Genomic DNA, 20,422 nt, shown 5'->3' with positions numbered 1-20,422 from the left:
TCGAAAGTAATATGTAAAAGGATGTGATCTTCGTTCTTTAGTTTCATTCGTGGGGCGCCTTCTTTTTATTTCGTTAACTTTGATACAACCTCTTAAGAAAATATTTTGGTCAAGCTGACTATGTAAACTATAAAACGCCTTTATGGCAGCCTCTCTCTCATCAGAAATAATTTTTTGGTTGCACTTTTGACGGCATCTGCATTGTATATCGACAAATGATTTTGCAGGTATTAAATTTCCTCCCCTATTCCTGTATGCCAAACCTTTTGTTCTGTCCATTTATTTATAAATTTCGTGTCCATTTATCAGGATTACGACTTCTTTTCCTCCCAATCAATGTGTTTGTTGGGTTTGTACTGTTGCAATCAGATGAATCCGAGGAAAACGATAAACGTCTTCTTGGACCAGACTTTCTGTTGATAAATCGTATTGAAGAATCATCACTGTTTTCCTCACCCACATAGTTATTAGTCTCACTCATCTTGATTATAACGGTATAATATTTATTTCTTTAAAAACAATCTGGGAGTAATGTTGAAAAGACCAAGAAAATATGTAGTCCGTGTAATATTGGTGAAGTATACAGTAACATTCAGCGTGCGAGATCACTGTTATACTAACTACCGTTTGCATTGCGCTTCTTTTTATTTGTTTGCCGATGCGATTTTATTAACAATATTATTGAGAGGGAGAAAGCATCTTCGGCTGTTTAAAAACAAAAAAGTGTTGATGCACGGCCCGAACAGATACAGCATTAATGAAACGATTTACATTAGAGTATGGAGTTAATCAAAATGGCTTCTGAAATAAATTACTTATTATTCAATGGCCAAAAAAATTTTGCCGTTTAATGGTGCTATTCTTTATTATTCAGGAAATTTATTATAAATATAAAAAGTTATGACTATATCAAGTGCTTTGACACATAAATTTAAGATTTTTCAAAAAGTGGAGTTAATCGATGTGTGCACTGAGCGGCTCATCTAAGAAAAGCAACGACACCAGTATACGGCTGTCTTGATTCTCTTTACAAGTATATCATCAATATAGATCAGAACTTTTCCAGCTCGGATAAACGCATCTAAAATTTGTAACACCTGTTTCTGAAACTCTGCCGGAGCTTCTGAGTAGCCAAAAGGCATCTTTAGGAACTCGTACTGTCCAGAAGGAGTGGCAAAGGAAAAATATTTTGTATGTTCTGGATTTATCGCGATTTGGTGGAATCCATCTTTAAGATCTAATTTAGAAAAGATTTTCATACCCGATAGTTTATCTAGTTGATCTTCGATAATTGGGAATGGAAATTTTTGAGGATAAATCCTTTGATTCAAAGGCCTTAAATCTACGCACAGCCTTTTCTTGCCATTCCTTTTAGATACTAAAACTACGCGTGAACAATATGGTGAAATACTTGTCTGAATGATGCCCCTGTCTAATAGATTATCTATAATTTCCTGTAGCTCCTCTTTCTCCATCACAGACATTCGTCTACGTGCGTATCTAAAAAGAGACTGATCTTTCAAATATACTGATACCTGGTAACCATCATCAATCTTTTGTACTGCCATTTCGTCTACTTCTTTTAGGGTATTTAATAACAAGCGGTGATCTTGCAGGCTAAGATCCCTGTCTAAATTTTCCATTACGTCGTCGAATTTTTCTCTAACCTCCACTGCATTTATTGTAAGGATATCACGCTCTGATTCCTCCAATTCCTTTACGCATTCGAACGCACACCGATCATTATGGAATGTGAACTTAAGTTTAGAATTGTTTAGAAAGTCACGACCTATAATTGCATCAAACTGCATCGTCTTATCATCTACTACTAGAAATACAATATCGAACCAAGCGTCTCTTAGTTTATCTAACACAATTTGATCATATATTTTCCCGTATACCATCACAGGTGAACCATTAATTCCCTTATAACACTTTTCTTTCTTTACTCTCAACAAATGTAAGTTTTTAACGGACCTTTCGTACACTGATTTCTTAACCAGACTTGCAGGACTACCTGTATCAGCTAATGCATATAACCTAGCGCCATTATTCAGTCTTTCAATAAACACATAAGGTTTTGCACCATTTTCTTCTTGTATTTGTCCAATTTCTGTGTCGGCTTCATCCTGGGTCGAACACGGTGTCACCTCGTCTTCTTCATCTTCATTTCCCATGTAGTGAAGAGCGGCTCCTCGGTTGACTTCTCTTTTGGAACACGTTGAACTCAAATGCCCCACCTGCCCACACTTAAAGCACGTTGGCTTGCTCACTGTACAATTTTGAGCAAGGTAAAACAAACTCTCTCCTCTGGTGTGTTTCCTCTACGGCTTGGCACCTGCATGGCTGTCTTTCGTACTGGCAACTTGTTTGCAGGCTCCATCCTGCGCATAGCTATGCCGTCCTCAGTGATTTTCCTAACATGCTCGATAAAGTCTGGAACATTTGTAATCCATGTATCCAAAATTAATCTACGGAAAACAGGGTCTTTCACACCATCCGCTAATAGCTCAATTTTCTCCCTTTCATTCAGAGTCAACGTTTGCATTAAATTTAATTTCGCTTATGCATACTCAATAAATTTCTCCGAATATGACTTCCAAATGCGAGCGTTGATTCTGGACATCGTTGCCGTATATGTTTCTTTTCGTTCAAAGTACCGTCTGATTTGGAATTTGAACTCCTCCCATTCCGTAACGGACTCTAGCGGTTGACGGTTATACCAGTCGAGAGCTCGACCTTGAAGTTGGCTAATGGCCGCCAGCAACATGGTGTTATTATTGAAATTATACATACGTGCGATACATGAGATCCTCTCAAGCCATCTCAGTATACATTCCTCCTCTTTACCCCCAAAGGAGGGAATCAGCTTTCCCGCACATTTTACTAAGTGCCACGTGTTTGCAGGGTTCCGCTCCGTCTCCCTGGTTTGCACAGCCATCGGTGGAGGACTCGCCGCAATTGTCCCCGATGGTGTCGATCGCTGTCTTTCGTTCACCACTCGAACCACCGATCGAACAATTTCGTTTATATCGAAATCGCTTATCGTCGTTGTATTTGCCAACTCGTTTCCTCCGTGTCGAACCTGGAACGAAGGCCCAGCGACGTTTTCCGGGGCTGATCCTGCGTGCACACCCGAAGCCACTCGTACACCGATGTCGGCACCACCAGCAGCACCGATAGCACCGTCCGACGACACCTCTATCAATCCACCGTTTTGTTCGTAATGGTTTATAACACGCTCTAGCACACTAGTACGAGACCCTTTCGAATCTAATTTTAATGTGGCTGCCCTTTCTCTTAGAACAGTGACGTCGAGTTTTTCTAAGTCCGCTCGAAACATTACGCAATATATGTATTATTATAGGCGCACAATAACAAACAAACAAAAAGGTTGTTAAATACGTGTTTTCAAAATTCAAAATGTCTTCCGTTTCTAGCACAATCTATGCGAATAAAGGGCCACACTTACAATTCAAGATGTCCTCCGTTTCGCAGAAGCTTCGCGAATGTTCGTTCGGATTATCACCGCACCACTATTGGCACCACCGATTTCCCTTACGGCTGCTAAACAGCTTAAAAAATGTCCCAAGACTCTCAAAATAATGTTAAATGTATCAAATATCACTTCGCGAGCAGGTGTTTTATCCCACTTCTGAATAATAAAGTCTGTAAGAACAGGCTTTCTCGAACAATCGACCACGTGTTAAGCCGTAGAATGAATAAAAGACCACATGTGATAAACTGAACACAAATAATGTTTTTATTTTTGCACACAATGCCACCAGTTTAATTATATAAACCAAAACTTGTCTTAATCGCGACAGAGCTGTCCTTCGCCCTTATTAATAACGATTCCCGATTAGCAATCTGAACGCTCCCTCGTTCCCGATAGCAGCAGTCCTTCGCCGTTATCGCCTCGATTCCTAATAACGCGAATTCGCTTACGCGTTAGGAACGCTGGGGAGGGGGCCACGAGCATTGGTGGCTACCTTCGCGCTTACAGAGGTTACTCAATTCGATCAGTATGTTTTTTTTCTTTCTTTTTTTTTTTGGTGTGTTCACCGATTACTCCGAGATGGATGTACCAATCGGAACGAAACCTTTTACATCTTGTAGGGTATGTCTTTCGGTTGGTCCCATTGAAAAAAAATTTTTCATTTTTTCATTGTTATTGCAAAATACAGGAACTTTTTAATGTCAAGATTGGACGATTTCAATTACCTTTTAATATGTTGTCGGGGACATGATTCTGAACAACTTTTTCATTATGCATAATTAACGCAAAGTTTTAGTTTCCAAGATATTTGTGAAAAACTATTGTTACTACTACATTGAATTCTACGTATGCCTACGTGTCTCTACTGGTGTATGAGTCAGCATGCAGTCGCCGATTCTCCCTATTGTTTCTATACACATATCGCGTTGATCGAAATCCAGTATGCATATACATATAATAATAACTATTGTTATTGCAAAATCCGATTCTATACCGCAACTCTATAAGGAATACACCGATTGCGATGAAACTTTTCACATCTCGTACATCTTTCCACCATCATTTCATTTACAAAAATGTATGTAACTTCTTATTGTTAATAACTATCGTTATTGCAAAAAAACCTATTCTTTAGGGTTATTCTGCAAGGAATGTAGCGAGCGCGATTTTTCAAACTTGTCCCTGCAAGTAAACTTTGTCAGTTTCTTTACTACTTGGTCGCTAATAATAAAACAAATAAAAAAAAGGCTTGGCTTGCTTCTTCACATATCAGGCGCTGGAAGCTGATTTGGACTGTTTCTTTGCAAAAGCAACTGTCGTAATCTTTGCATTTCTACGAATGCTCTCTCGTCATGAGGTTTAACGAGGACTTTGTTTGGTGCTAAATCAGATAAAACTAGACCATCTAAACTTTTAACACGACTAAGTGCAACGTAAATTTGGCCCTTTGCAAAATTCTTTTTGCCAAGATCAATTACAGCTCTGTTCAATGTAGTCCCTTGTAATTTGTGCACCGTTACTGCCCAACTTAGAATAAGTGGTAACATTCTGCGCTCGACGTCTCCAAATCCTTTTGACGCTTGAAACGTTGTTCAAACTGGAGATATTGGAATGTTACCATCAATATCTTTGAATCTATTTCCAATGGATTCGTCGTCAAATTTTATAAGTACTGAATCCGGCAATTCTCCCTGTTCTAGTTGATCTCTTCGAAGTGCCGGCCATGTAAATTTCTTTACAATTCCCATTGCGCCGTTTATCAAACCATCAGAAATTGATAGGTTTCGTCGCAGCATAATTCGAGATGTTATTGTATGTAACAGTCCGCCACAATTATTTACATTTACAGGTATGACATTTTCTGGTGGCCTTTTTCCATATGTAGCTGCCTCACGGGACTCGTCTATTGAATCAATGACGTACATTCGACGTGATTTTGCTAATTCATCTGTCATCTTTGTGTTATATTCATCCACTAATTTTATCGTTGGGAATATTCTTACTGCTGCACCATCCTCGAACTCTCCGGTTAGGGGAACTCTTCTTCGTTCGCATAGTATTTGTAGTTGAGAAGTTGTCACTTCTCCAAACCGAAGGTTATTCAGTAAGTCGATAACCTCAACGTCATCTCTTTGTCGCATATTAATGGTGAGTTCGCAGAATGAAAATTGGTGCCATAAATTAATTTCTGCAGTACACCAATGTGGCTGTTCAAAACACCAGTATCCTTTTACTGGGGGCAACTGCATGATATCGCCGAAGATAAGTACATTTACGCCGCCAAATAGTTTATCATTGCTTTTGAATGCTTGCAATCTTAAATGAATTATTCGCAAATTCTCATAAGATACCATTGATATCTCGTCAATAATCAACCACCTTGTATGACGCCACTTTCGTCTCTCCTGTTCGAGTCTTTGTCCTGTCAGTCGCCGATACGTCATTGCAGTACCTTTTTCAATAGGCAAGGAGAACATGGAATGCAGAGTTTTCCCGAATATTTGACGGGCGGCGACGCCAGTCAAAGAAGCTACTTCAATGAAAGATGGTTTTATCATCGTATCAACTGTAAGATTATAGCAGCGTTTAACATGTTCAACAAGTAATTTTAAAATAAACGACTTACCGCTACCAGCTCCTCCGGTAATAAAAAGCAACATTTGTTCCCTATTTTCATCATCATCTTCTTTACTATCTTTCTCAATTACTGCGGAAACTGATTTCAATAAGTCTTTCTGTTGAATATTAAGACATCGAATACTATTAAGGAACACGTCTTCTGGCATTGCAATTGTTTCTTGCTGTTGATCTTCATATAAATCAACTTGATCGTAATGTATTGTTTCGTCAGCACGAATTCTGACTGGATCTCTTAAATGTTCATTGGTTTCTTCTTCGTGTACAACATTTAAAGCAGCAGCCTGGGCGAGCTCCGCTTCAATAATTTGCTCTGCGTGAGTAAATTGTTCGACGGTTGCGTTACCCATCATAGGTTTCAAGTCGTGTTGCCGTCGAAGAAAACATTGTTCCGAAGATTCGTTTTCGGACATAAGTGTACTTTCATCACGAAATGGAATGTGACACACTATTAAGTTATAGAAATATCCTTCTCTGTCACTGTTCAGGGTATAATATCGGCGGCGAAGTACAGCTGGTTTATTTCTTATTCGCATTCAGGTATTGTCCTTTAATTTTATAAATCTCGACCTTGATATTTTTTCATCGTCATTTCTAAGTTCTGCGTCTCCATCCTCTTCTGTCCACATTCCACTGGAAACTGTTTCATATCGGACAGCAAATTCAGCTAAGCTCAAATCCTCTAGATTGTCTGGTCTCTTTACGTAACGATCGAATATGTTATTGAAAAATGATGTTTCATATTCTTCGAATCGCAAAATTCTATATCTCTGCTCAGGCTGAGAGCTATTTATAAATACAGCTTTTCGCGAGCTCATTTTCAGAGGCAAATGACATAACCGATAACCACATTCTGGAGCACACGTTGAGACAGAATTGCCATAGATACCGAAAATAGTTGATCCCGAACGGTACCGCTCCGGCGCGGCGTTTCGAATATCCATGTTTGCTTCCCAAAGCTTTAAAAGAGTTGGGTTGTAATTATTTACCATAATTTCATTTCCTGTTCTCTTAAGTACGCAGAAACGTCCATTGTTCGCAAGTGTGTCATCTGGACCCAAGCACATCGTTCTTTCACTTATCGGTCTGGGGAATCCAACACGACAACAACTATTATTACGATCTTTGTAACATGTAGCAGAATGTTTATGAATTTGGACCTTTTGAACTATGTCCCTCATATCTTGATTTTCTGCTTCCAATGAACAAGATACAACTTTCTCGATAACGTTGCGGCCTTCGTTGGTAAGGAAATCAAGTACGTTTGCACACCAAAGAAGCATGTGCAAATCTGGACTTCCGTTGTTCTGAAATTCTATTCTATACCAAAAGTCGATAACAACGCCATCTAAGCAATCGGAGTTTCTTAAATACTGCATTAACGAGTTTACACGAAACGTAAATAGTCTTGCAATAACTACAGGGTATCTCTGAACCAATTTTAGTCGATCTGCAAAAGTTAGGTTTTCAAATTCGGTAATGGGGCGACCATCGGATAGTAGTAATGCTTTCAACATATCTGGCCAATATAGATCATTGCAAGAGAACGTAGCAAACCATGTGAGCGGTCCAAGACTTCGGACCATGGCGATTAATTCCGAACAGCAGCGTTTCCAGTATGATGCCGATCCTCTTATGTTTCTCATCGTGAGGTGCATATTATCTACTAATCCCTGTGGAGTATGTTCCTCTTGGCGCATTCTACATGATACTGAAACGCTAGCTTTTGCGCGGTAGTATTCAACAATAGATAATGCGAAGACCAAATAATCTGTTCGTTGGAATAGTTTGTCATTGCTCAGAATACGCGCTTGGAAGTAATCTAGTGGTGTAATTGAGATGTCTCGATGCTCTCCGAATCCATTTTTACCATCCGGAAACAGGAAGAACCAACACAGTTTTCCATCCTTCTCTCCCTTTCTAGATTCAAAGTAGGCGCTGTTTTTCTATGTATATTCGCAAGGTTTATCGGGTCATTTTCTGCGTTATTATTATCATTACTGACAGAGACGATACTGTCGATGTTGGGAACATCTTCGTCAGTCGAACGTAACATGCTTGTGGTGAAAATAATTTCTGTTCCGCCGGATTCTGTACGAGCGGTCGCAGCAGATGATTGTTGTATCCTTTCTATTTCAGCAGATCTATTCCTTTTGGGTGCTATTTTTAGAGGTGTTAGTGAATAGATATTTAGCACATTGCTATTGCCTCCTTTAACATATTATTTGCTATTAATTACGACGCAAGATGATGTGTAAATCATCAATATTAGTACATTTCATACAGCATGAGACGCCCCGAGACGATGCTTTATATCCTTTTGGTCCTCTTGCATGGGAATCAAACAACCAATAGTAGGTAGTCTCCGACTGGTTACCGCATGATACAGCTACTGATGTAAATTTGGCAGTAAGAATTCCGTACGTATACTGTTGGTAAAACGTAATCAAAGCGTTCTTTAAATTTGGAAATCCTTCATCGCCGTTATCAATATCAATATGACCATTTACAGCCATTTCATAGCCAATGTTAATATTGACTCTGTTGTTATTAAATGATATGTGTGGCAATAATTCGGTAACGGCTAAATAGTCGACATTGACTTCTCTGGGGTCAGGATTACTTCGTGCTTCAATGCAATCACGGTAATATTTATCTCCTACTAGAAGTACATAATCGACATCACTAATACACCACGTACTAGGGTCGAGCAAATGAAACGCAACACAAGCAACTGCAGCTATGCCAGTACATTGCTTATCGCGAGATTCAATGCTGAAGCGATCGCTAGCTTGATGGCACGAGCCTCGTAAAATAGCTACATTCTTTTCAAACATTCACAAATCTACTGTTTGATTCAGTATTTCGTTTCTTACAATACAAGGCTCTTCAACGGCATCAGCTATTTCCAAAATGTTATTGGTAATATTAGAAAAACATGGTCGCACATCTTTGTATAAAGCATTATTTTGTAATAGCCATTGTAAAGCTACTTGAAGTTTGCCAACGTCTATTTCAAATTGTCTTTGTCGCTCCAAATGTTCGAGACTTTCCACTACAATCATTATACCGGTTTCGTTTAATCTAAGTGGAAGTTGCTCGGCTACCGGTTTCATGGAAATCACGGGCTGTTCCTAACATCCTAAAGCACCTAATTTGCAGTCAGTAGTTCCGCTGCTTAGAAATATTCTGAACTGAACCGTGGCAACAATAAGTTTATAAAGCCATCGACCAGTTTAGTACTTTGCTAGAAATATTTTCATGTTGATTGCCTACCTCTATTGCCTCGGGATTAGTATATTTCACTTTCGGGTTATTATTATTTTAATAAATAAATATAATTCAAATCATACCGTGTTTGGTACCATTTTGATCAGAAAAATCCCACAAATGCGTTAGTAAAAGTTTCATTAAGAAATAGTTAAAAATAAAAAAGTTTTATCGTTCAATTAGTATTAGTTACACCGATATTACGGTCGGATCATATTACACAGTTTCCTCGCCGAGCGGCTCGGTTCGGCTTAGGGGGATCCTCCCAAGTGGAGGGGATAGCGATGTTGCATATATCCAGACAAACTTTTGTTGCATACAGGGTGTCCCAGAACTGGGGTAGGAGCCGAAGAGGGATGATTGCTGAGATCATTCTAAACAACTTTTTCCTTTGCCAAAATGTTATGTAAGGCTTCGTTTTCAAGTTATTAACGAAAAACAGTGGCCAATCAGAGCGCGCCCTTAGCGCGGGCCGAACCACGAGAGTGTTGGATATGCTCTGCGTTCAAACCGTGGTCGTGATCAAGTGCATCGGCACCACGTCGGTGTACATAATAGGATTCGTTATTCATGAGTAATCAATAATTCGATACTATTATTTCTTTCTTTTTTTAATTCATTATTCGATACAACTTTTGCCCAACGAATCCTATTATACCGACATAGTGCCTCGGCACTTGATCACGGAGCATACCCAACACTCTCGTGATTCGGCCCGCACTAACGGCGCGCTCTGATTGGCCAGTGTTTTTCGTTAATAACTCGAAAACGAAGCCTTTACCAACATTTTGGCAAAGGAAAAAGTTGTTCAGAATGACTTCACCAATTATCCCTCTTCGGCTCCTACCCCAGTTCTGGGACACCCTATATATCCAGGTTTTACTGTATAAACAGACGCGTGCCGCGCAGCGAGAACTCACTTCGATTCTGATCGTAGTCTGATGCGAATCTCTGATGCGATTATCACATAAAGTTTTGTAGCCAATTCTTTTGTCGATAAAACGGCGTAGGTTCCACTATAGACCCGGAGCGCTCTATCATCGGTTCGCAACGGTTCTCTTACGTGTGAGGTTCATAACCAAGCTTAAAGGGGTAGACACAGGTAACGCAGCGAGGTGACATTACCGGCAAAAATGGGCCTAAAAAGGGGTCCGGGATTTTTCGCTTTTCGTCCTTATATGAGAATATTTGAGGCTGGGCGAGGACTCATTCGAAAGAGTAAGGTTCAATGCAGCGCGCTCTGGTCATGATTGAACGACATTTTGTTAATATCTAATAATATGAGTGTCCAAAGTAGAGAAGAAATCAAGAAAATACATCCGCAGAATCCAAGGTATTTTTAGATCAGTGTTCGAGCGAACTATTTCAGGAATACCTCTCGCGGCTAACTTCTATTATATTGTTACTGCTCTCTCCTCAGCGCCCGTCTCTCTCACTCCGTTGGCCAGCGGTGTGGGGCGAGGACGCCGGGGGTGAGAGGGAGAGGTTCGAACCTTTTGTCGCGCTGTGACGATACACTCTCTCTTTTCCAGGAAATTCTAACGAGCCGTTTCGGAGAATTCCTATCAGAAAATCCCCTTTTTCAACGCTTCGCACGAACCGAGTGCTTCGGCGAACTGCAATAACGCGGATTAGTTTGAGTGAATCGAGGATTAAGACAAAACTTTTCGTTTCTTTTATTTTTACGACTACGTGTTCATTTTATTAAATACAATTAGTTTTCGTTAAGATTACGCAACACGTTGTTGTGGAGTTCATTGCCTCCGCCTTTTCCATAATCCCGCGCTTCGGTAATCGCGATCCGGCACCTCGCTCATCTCCTAAAGATTTCCAATCGTGGAAAATACGCCGCGACGAAATTTGAAGGAACAGTCACTAAAAGAGGTTTGTGACTCAAACGATGACCAGAGCGCGCTGCACTGAACCTTTCTCGTTCGAACGAGCTCTCACCCAGCCCCAAATATTCTCATATAAGGACGAAAAGCGAAAAATCGCGATTGCATTCTCACAGACGAGTTCCGCCATTATCTGGATAATACAGAGCAAGTCACGTGACAAATTTAGTTCAGCTAGTAGTTATAAGGTGGCGTCTAAGTAGAAAGGCTGCCGATCTGGAATCGTAGCGAGAATCAAGCGTCAGCTTGATTACGTTACTCGAACTGTGCTGCGAAGGCAAGCGAAAAAGGCAACATCGCCCGAACGCTGAGTGAGACGCTGAGTGAGTCATGCTGTCCTTCTCTCATTCTGAATGTTGAGATTGTCCCTTTTCGCTAGGTTTTGACTGCTGCCCGCCTGGATTTTTCACAGCGCCCCATAACCTCGCCCCAGTCAAACTATATCGTGTTTGGTACCATTTTAATCAGAAAATATTCACCAATGAGCTAGTAAAAGTTTCAGTAAAAAAAAGTCAAAAATAAAAAAGTTTTATAATTGAATTAGTATTAGTCACACCGATACGTTTCGGCTCTTTCCTTTGATTATTGGACCTCTCTCTCTCTCCTCCACTGCCTGTCCCTTTCTACGTTCACGCTTGGCTGGTCGTCGCATGTAATTGAAGATTCGACACCTCGGCTGGATATATGCACCGTCTGGTTCCCAACCTCTGTTGCATATATTCAGGTTTTACTGTATAGACGCGAGGTCCCTCTATTTATTAGTTCTAGTAGTACGATAGTACTTTTTTATGCAGAATGTTTCAAGGAGTTGATACGAGTAAAAAAAAATGCAATTCTATTTAATTAAAAAGTGCATCTGCATTTTTTTAGTGCATCGTTGTATTCATGAAGAAAATCAAGTCATAGAAAAATAAACATTATCATCCCGTTGAACTTTTGTGACGGTTTATCCCCGCCGGTGGGTGCCGACTCAGTCGGTTGGCCGGGGGACTCGAGAATGAGTGAGGCGAGTGTGTGTGTGTGTCGCAAAAAGGGTTTATTCTATTCGTATTTACAAGCACTTAACCTACGGCCCTAGGCGTCCCTACAAACTAATCGCTTATGACTATGGCTTATGACTACGGCGTATCGGTACGGCTTATGGATACGGCTTATGGCTACGGCTTATAATTACGGCTTTATAACTACGGCTAGCGGACGCGGCGCGGCACGGTTCGGTTCAGCGCGGGTACGGGCCGGCGGTTCGGTATGGTTCGGTCACGGTCCGGCGGATCGGCGCGGTCGCGGTCCGGCGGTCCGGTTCGGCGCGGTCGCGGTCCGGCGGTCCGGTTCGGCGCGGTCACGGTCCGGCGGTTCGGTACAGTAGCAAGGAAGCTATGTCGTTTCGCGGAGTTGGATGTCACATCTGGAGCGAACGGTCGCGATACGCGTCTCGTTCGTCCCGACAGTGGGAAGACCGTTGCTCCGGCGGACACCCGGCGAGCGTATGGTCCGGCCCGGCGGTCAGGAAGCCGTCTGGGGTATCCCCGACAGTGGCTGGCGGAACAGTGATACCTTCAGTGGCGGTCGCAAACGCGTCTCGTCACTGAACACTGCTGGAGGAGTGTAAGGAGTCCAAAAACGTGGTAGATCTGTCTCGCTATGGCGCATAAGTGGAATGTCGCTCGGAGAACCGATCTGGCTTGAATCGGCTCGCACCGCGGTATATATGTCCTCGCGAGGCCGTTCGCCTCGCGGGTTCGCGATCCGCGCGGTGGCCACCTGGTGCCGGCGTCGGTAGTAGGCGCGAGTCGGCGGTGGTACGGTTGCGGGCCCGCAAGGGCTCGCGAGTTCGCGGCCTCTATGAGATGAGCGTTTGAATGTGTTTGTAAAAATACTTGAGGTGCTGTTGCCTTCCTATATCGTGTTGCGCGCACGCTAGCTGAGAATTAAACCGTTCAAGTTCGTAACAAACACGCAAGTGGCTCCACCAGGCCCAACTAAAAAACTACTGTAATACCGACGTCCCGAATCAAAGAGGTCGCGTGCAGTGATGCCAGAACTGTGGGACGTGGGACAAATTTTTACCCTCTCCACGATGTCCCACGACGTCCCAGTGACTCCCCTATCGCAGTTGTTTCATCTAACACAAGCGCGTTGTCCCACGTGTCCGTGTGAGCTCTGCGGGTTTGGCAGAGTTCGGCTGTTCTCGTCATTTCTACGTTATCGGCTCGATGCTCAAGCCGCTAAAGCACGTGGCAGCAGCATCGACGAATCGACAAAATAATATAATTTCGTCCATGGCAATATGGCTGGATTAAGAAACCAGGAGAATCAGTTCGAATCCCGATTTTACGGTTTCAGTTTTTATTCTTAATGCATCAACATTTTTTTACATTAATACTATGAAATACATTAACTTGGGAAGCAGTTAAAAAAGGGAGTTGAACTGCATCTTTCTTTGATATTTCTTTTATTAATATTTAAGTATGTTACGTCGCGAGCGAGATACGGCGCGCGACGTACAAAAATAAAAGAAAAGAAAGAAAGCAAGTTTATTAAATTAGAAAATTTGATGATTGATACGGATCAGGACGGTATTATCGCTGCCACCAGTCCCAATCGCGCTCGACGATGTTAGGTCGATAACGATCAGGACAATTTAAAAAGAATCGTTAATTTATAATAGGATTCTGAATTGATTGATTGAGTCCGCCAATGCTCTAGTCCCATACGGGCCCCTCGTGTGAATTCGTGCAGGAAGGTAGACGTATTAATAAGGAAATGTTAAGGGTGTTTGAATGCAATGATTAAAAATTTAAATATGGGTAAGATGTGTATAATTCTGAGAAAAATAATTACAACGAAATAGTTATTTAACAAAGTGTACGAGCTGTATGAAATATATAAATAGAGTATTAGAAAATAACAGGTTAGAATGAATATTAGATCAATGAAGTTAATTGAAATGAACTTTTAACAGAAAATTGACAAAACTATGTTGACTTTAAAGATCGCGATCCGAACTTCGGTGTTTTGTTTGTTATATTTTTCTACGATCCGAAAAAAGGACGGTCCCAGTAGGATACTTCCAGGACTAACAGTCTCGTGGGCCGTCTTCACGCTCGTGTAAACGAAAAATGATTTTGTTGATTACCTCGTATCTTATTTTGAACGGAACAATCTAGTTGGATACTTCCGCGACTAACTGTCCCTCAGATTGCCGTTTTGCTCTCACTCGACACCAGATTCGTTGTGTTAACGAAGATATAAAATGTGCAACTCACCAATTCGATGTAATAAAATATTTGCAATAAGTTTTGGGTTTTGAATACTGTGATGATGGTCTGAAATCTGGAAAATCGAAGAGAGGATGAGAACCAATTGCACACGCACTACGCGTTCGCGTTTGAGCCTTCGTTACGGCGTTACGGATACGAAATACAAATACGATATTCGAAATACGACGCGACGCGAAAAAAAAAATATAATTATTAACGCACGATTTAAAATAGAAAGAGAAAAGGATAGGATATTGAAAAGTGTGAAAGATTTTACGTATCCGTTTGAGTCCTTGCCACGAAAATCGCGAACCGAAACACTCTCGACACTCTGCCTCGTTACACGGAGGAACTTTGCCGAGCAATCTAATTACGCGATATCGAGACAACTCTGTCTCCACGCGGACACGGGCTCCCCGACACACACCTTGTGATTTTTCGACGAAGAGTGATTTGCCTCAGTCAAGCGATCGTATCTCAGGGTTCGACCCGCGATCGTGGGCCCAAAGTGGGGACATCATTTGGCAAATCGGGGTACGTGTCGAAGGGGAGAGCCCGCGCGTATTGGTTTCGTCTAGGCGCGTTTCCCGAGTTCTCATCCCTCCCTGACCTTCCTCTGACTCTGTCTAATAGTTGACCATCTTTCTCTTTCACCCCTACAGCGCTTCATGAATTTTGTGCGTCGCAATTTCTATGCCTTCTAGAATCTTCCAAATGCTTTAATTTAATCCTATTCGCTTTCAATTAATTAACGAAGTCTGTACAACGAATCTCTGGTGTCGATTAACATTTTATTTATGTCAATTACTATAATATTCGCGTAGTAATAGTATTAGGGCTTTTTGATTCATTCGAGGTATTTTTATAATCGATGTTTGTTTTATTACACGCGTTTCCCGGCTTCCGTGACAAAAAGATTGATGTTTTAATTTCAATTAGTTTCGTGAACATGTTATTCGCGTTTTCATAAGTTCACGCTTATCGAATAATATACATATATCCGTTAACATGTTCTTGGAATTCGTTCCAGAACATTGCTTGGCAGTTTTTGTTGCCTATTTGTGACAATACGCGTTTACGATCCTCGTCGACCGTTGTCTCGAACGTTCCTAAACGTTCGTCGACGTTTTCAAACTCTCAGTGGTTGTCACGCAAACCTCGCTTTTCATTCCATTCAGATCATTTTATAATATTTCAAACAAATCACTCTCATTCTTTATGGCACTCATTCTCCCGTGGAAGGAACGGCTGACGCATGCTTTACAGGTATGAGAGGTATCCGCTTGTAAACTAGGGCGAAAATCGCGTTTTCTTTATTCTGCGCAGTTAAGCTGGGATTCCTCCATGTGCGTCGCACTGCTTAACCGCGCGGCGAAGGATGTTTATGATACCTCTCCTTGACCTCAACGGTTTCGAATTTCTGTACATTTCCAAACGTAGTTCCAACGGCAATCGTCCCAAGGAAGATTAGTTTATATTATTTGAAAGAGCCAAATATAGCCTTCTTTGTGTTCCTCGCCTGGGATACTTCCAAGTGCGTCGCACCGGCGAGGCACACAAATTAGGTATACTGGAAAGTAGCTATTGAATGAAATAAAAGTGTAAAAGGAAAAGAAAGGTCAATTTAAATCTCAAACTCCTTTCTCGTGTTCTCGTGTGGAATACCTTCACGTGCATACGCACCCGACGAAGAAGCACGAGATCGGAGGAGCGCGAACAGAAACGGAAAATTTAGAAAAATCAGGCCCTTCCTTGCATCCCTCACGTGGAATACTTTCAAGTGCTACACACCCGATGAGGAACGCAAGGTCGGGTTGATGAAAATCCTGCCCGGGCGTAACAAGTAATTTCTTCAATTAGATATTACTGTTATTCTAACTATTACTATTGGATTATGGGATTAGTTTAATAAAACTCAGCACTTCTATTAAATACGATATTTATTTTAAAAGCTTAGAAGAACGTCTTTACTGTGCTGTGAACGAGCAAGGAATGAAACCTCCTGAAAATGCACGCAGAAAACTAGCGCCCACTTTCAGAAAGAAAAATAACGGCCCCGGGCCTTCAATGTGTTTATTGCCCCAGACCCTTAGGTCTGGTACGGCTCGAAACCTATCCACTCTGGTGACAGAGGTAGGCCTTTGTCTGATGGTCAGTGTCCCTCAACATAGAGATTCGTTTTTGTATACACATTATAATATTATTCCAACAATTACAATACGTAAATCCGAAGACATACGAGGAAAATTGGTTAGGTTAAATTGTAAGGATATAAAGAAATTTCAATCTTTAACGGTTTGTTAGTTTTATTTCTTATTCCTTACAACTATTATAATTTTATTCTCTGAGTGGTCATTACAATGAAAAATGGATTAAATACAATTTGATTCCTCATTTAATTTGTTATATACATATCAGGTTTCTTGCAACTATTGCACCTGGTCCACGCTTATACGATATTGCATATTTTACTTTCCTATAATACAACAAGGAAACAAAATTATGATATAGCGATTACCATAATACAATAGAAAATGTTAAGCTTGCTATAAACCTTATGTTTTTTTTATGTACTTATGCTGCACTTTCGCTTCGTTGCTTTATAATGACTGATTTTTCTTTTGAAAGAAACTTCCACTAACGTATTGATGAAATTTTTCGATTAAGGGGGTAGACACGGGTAATGCAGCGAGGTGACATTACCGGCAAAAATGGGCCTAGAAAGGGGTTTACGGGAGTACACTTTTCGTCCTTATATGAGAAGATTTGGGGCTGGGTGAGGGCTCATTCGAAAGAGGAAGGTCCAATGCAGCGCGGTCTGGTCATGGTTCAACAAAATTGTGTTGATATCTAATAATATGAGTGTCCAAAGTAGAGGAAAAATCGACAAAATACATCCAATGGCGAGATCGGTTTACCGACGCTGCGGCGTAAATGTGTTAGTGAATTTGTAGCCAACTTCACTGCGACAAGTTCAATGCAACTCAGTGTACGCCTCACACGGCTCGCACGACTGTGAATATATGTACATATACACCAGTTCACCAGAGTTCATAACTGCAGAAAGACCAGTTTTCGTTCTTTCTTGCGCATCTTCGCCCTGATTGGCGAAATTCTTACTTCCATACGCTTGCGCACAGCGTCGCTGTGGCGCCTCCACGCGATGAATCTACGCGAAAGCGCATCATTTGGAGCGTCTATCGGGTAGCCAAAGAGTGTTTTATTCAAGTGTATTGTATTTGTTTTGTGGAGTGTATTTGTTTCTGTATTGCATTATTTGTGGGTAAGTATTGCTTTTATATTTTATATTTTATATTTGATATTTTATTTTATATGTTATATTTTATTCCTTTTTTTATATTGTATATTTCATATTTTATTTAATATTTTAGATTTCATATTTTTTATTTTATAGGTAGTCGGAGTGTGTTTTGTCGTAGCTTTTCTTTTCTTGTGGAGTGTATTGTTTCTGTATTATATTATTTGTTGTATGTATTTCTTTTATATTTTATATTTTATATTTTTTGTTTCATATTTTTTATTTTATAGGTAGTCGGGGCGTGTTTTATTGTTGTTTTTCTTTTCTTGTGGAGTGTATTGTTTCTGTATTATATTATTTGTTGTAAGTATTTCTTTTATATTTTATATTTTATATTTGTTGTTTCATATTTTTTATTTTATAGGTAGTCGGGGCGTGTTTTATTGTTGTTTTTCTTTTCTTGTGGAGTGTATTGTTTCTGTATTATATTATTTGTTGTAAGTATTTCTTTTATATTTTATATTTTATATTTGTTGTTTCATATTTTTTATTTTATAGGTAGTCGGGGCGTGTTTTATTGTTGTTTTTCTTTTCTTGTGGAGTGTATTGTTTCTGTATTATATTATTTGTTGTAAGTATTTCTTTTATATTTTATATTTTATATTTTATATTTTTTATTTCATATTTTTTATTTTATTGTATTTATTTATCGTATAAAAACTGTGTGAAATGGAGGAAGGAGTTCCGGGACCATCTGGTCAGTCTCCAACGAAGAGAAATCCATCGGGAAAGGTAAGCTCGCGTTATGAAGATATATAATGTTAATAAATTTTTTAAATTTTCGGCATTTCGATACCATAAGTGCGAAACATTTCTTTTTTCTTTACATAAAATCTGTATATTTGAAATCATACTTTGTTCTCTTTGCAGTTCGTTGGATCTGCACAAAAGATGATGATCGTAAATCTCTACGAAAGTCTGAAGGTGGAGCATCCGAATATGCGGTACAGACCTCTTATGCAATTGATATCGAAACAAACTGGAATTGGGAACTGACAGTTTCTAGGGCTGTTTCTGAATACAAGGCAACGGGAACCGTTACGTCCCCATACAAAAAGAGGCCGCGTATGAACGTGTTGGAAAAGACGTCCGACCATGACATACTGGCCATAAGGAGAAAAGTACACGAATTTTGGTTGCGGCGGGAAATTCCGAACGGTCCTAAAATTTGGATAGCCGTGAACGAGGATCCCGAGCTTCCGACTTTTACCCGATCATCGCTATACAGGCTATTAAAACGAATGGAATTCAAGTACATCGTTCGCGCGCGCAATAACGCGCTCATAGAAAAGGAACACATTATCGCCTGGAGGCAGCAGTACATAGAGCACATCCAAAGATATCGCGCTGAAGGACGGCCTATATATTATCTCGACGAATCATGGGTTAACGCAGGAGACGTTAGAAGGAAGCTTTGGGTGGATACTTCTGTAACGTGCCCCGCGAATGCAGAAAGAAGGAACCTGTCCACGGGCATACCGTCGCCCGCAAATAAAGGAAAACGTTTGATCATAGCACATGTCGGGTCATCCGATGGATTCGTACCTGGAGCCTTACTCTGCTTCGAATCAAAAAAAAATCTTGAAGACTACCATGCCGAAATGAACGGCGAAACGTTTTTCGCCTGGTTTCAGAGGTTTTTGCCCATGCTAAAAGATGGGGCAGTGATTGTTATGGACAATGCTCCATATCACAGTATTAAAGTGGAGAAATTTCCAACCATGGGGTGGAAAAAAAATGACATCATCGCATGGCTAGTCGGTAAGGGGGAACAGGTTGAACCACAGTATGTCAAAGCACAGTTGTTACAATTATCGTATAAATATCGACGATATGAATACGTCATCGATGAATACGCAAAGCAGCATGGCCATACTGTGGTACGCCTTCCCCCCTATCATTGCGAGCTGAACCCCATCGAATTAGCGTGGGCAAAGATCAAAGATTATGTAAGGGCGCGGAATACCACCTACAAACTTTCTGATGTGGAAAAATTGGTGCACGAAGCCGTGGAGAATGTAACCGCCGAATCGTGGAAAAATTTTATTCGCCATACAACCACTGAAGAAAATAGATTCGTAGAAATCGACCATGTCACTGATACCATTCTCGACGAAGGTGCTGGTGAGTGGGTGGATCAACCCGATAACTCCGAAGATGACAGTGATATTTAAAGATCTTTTTTTCGGAGTACATATTTTTTAAATTTTCCTTGTAAATATGTAAATAGCGTATCAATGTATATACGGATATTTTTTTAAAAATATTTAACACCTACTGAACGTGTGCAGACGCGCACGGCTTCTTACTCACGTGTATCATTCTGTATTCTTTCTATTCAACCGTACTATTGTTTCACCCTGTATATTAAACTCGCGATTGAAGCGCCTACCACAGTAGGAGTTCGAAGCTCGTTAAGTTCCCCCACTATCTTCCAACCTGCGCGTCGCAGTTATGGACTCTGGTGAACTGCGGTGTACATAAAATGATGACTGTGTGCCTATTGGAGTTCAATAAAGGTTTCTATTCTGAGAAAAAAAAT

The 20,422-nt window shown here is 40.6% G+C and overlaps 1 protein-coding gene across 1 annotated transcript; it reads left to right on the top strand.

The window, feature by feature from the left end:
* The first annotated feature begins 18,947 nt into the window (after positions 1-18,947).
* Positions 18,948-20,054, top strand: LOC114881771. The gene has a single exon (XM_029198633.2). The coding sequence runs from the start codon at positions 18,948-18,950 to the stop codon at positions 20,052-20,054; it is 1,107 nt and encodes a 368-aa protein (XP_029054466.2).
* The last annotated feature ends 368 nt before the right edge of the window (positions 20,055-20,422 follow it).

Source organism: Osmia bicornis, chromosome 5 (genome assembly GCF_907164935.1).
Source record: "Osmia bicornis bicornis chromosome 5, iOsmBic2.1, whole genome shotgun sequence".
Lineage (NCBI taxonomy): Eukaryota > Metazoa > Arthropoda > Insecta > Hymenoptera > Megachilidae > Osmia > Osmia bicornis.
Note: the sequence above shows the minus strand (reverse complement) of the source record. Positions and strands in the feature narration are given on the sequence as shown.

Excerpts from the sequence above, each read along its gene's own strand:
- LOC114881771 (XM_029198633.2), top strand. The coding sequence starts at position 18,948 with ATGAACGTGTTGGAAAAGACGTCCGACCATGACATACTGGCCATAAGG.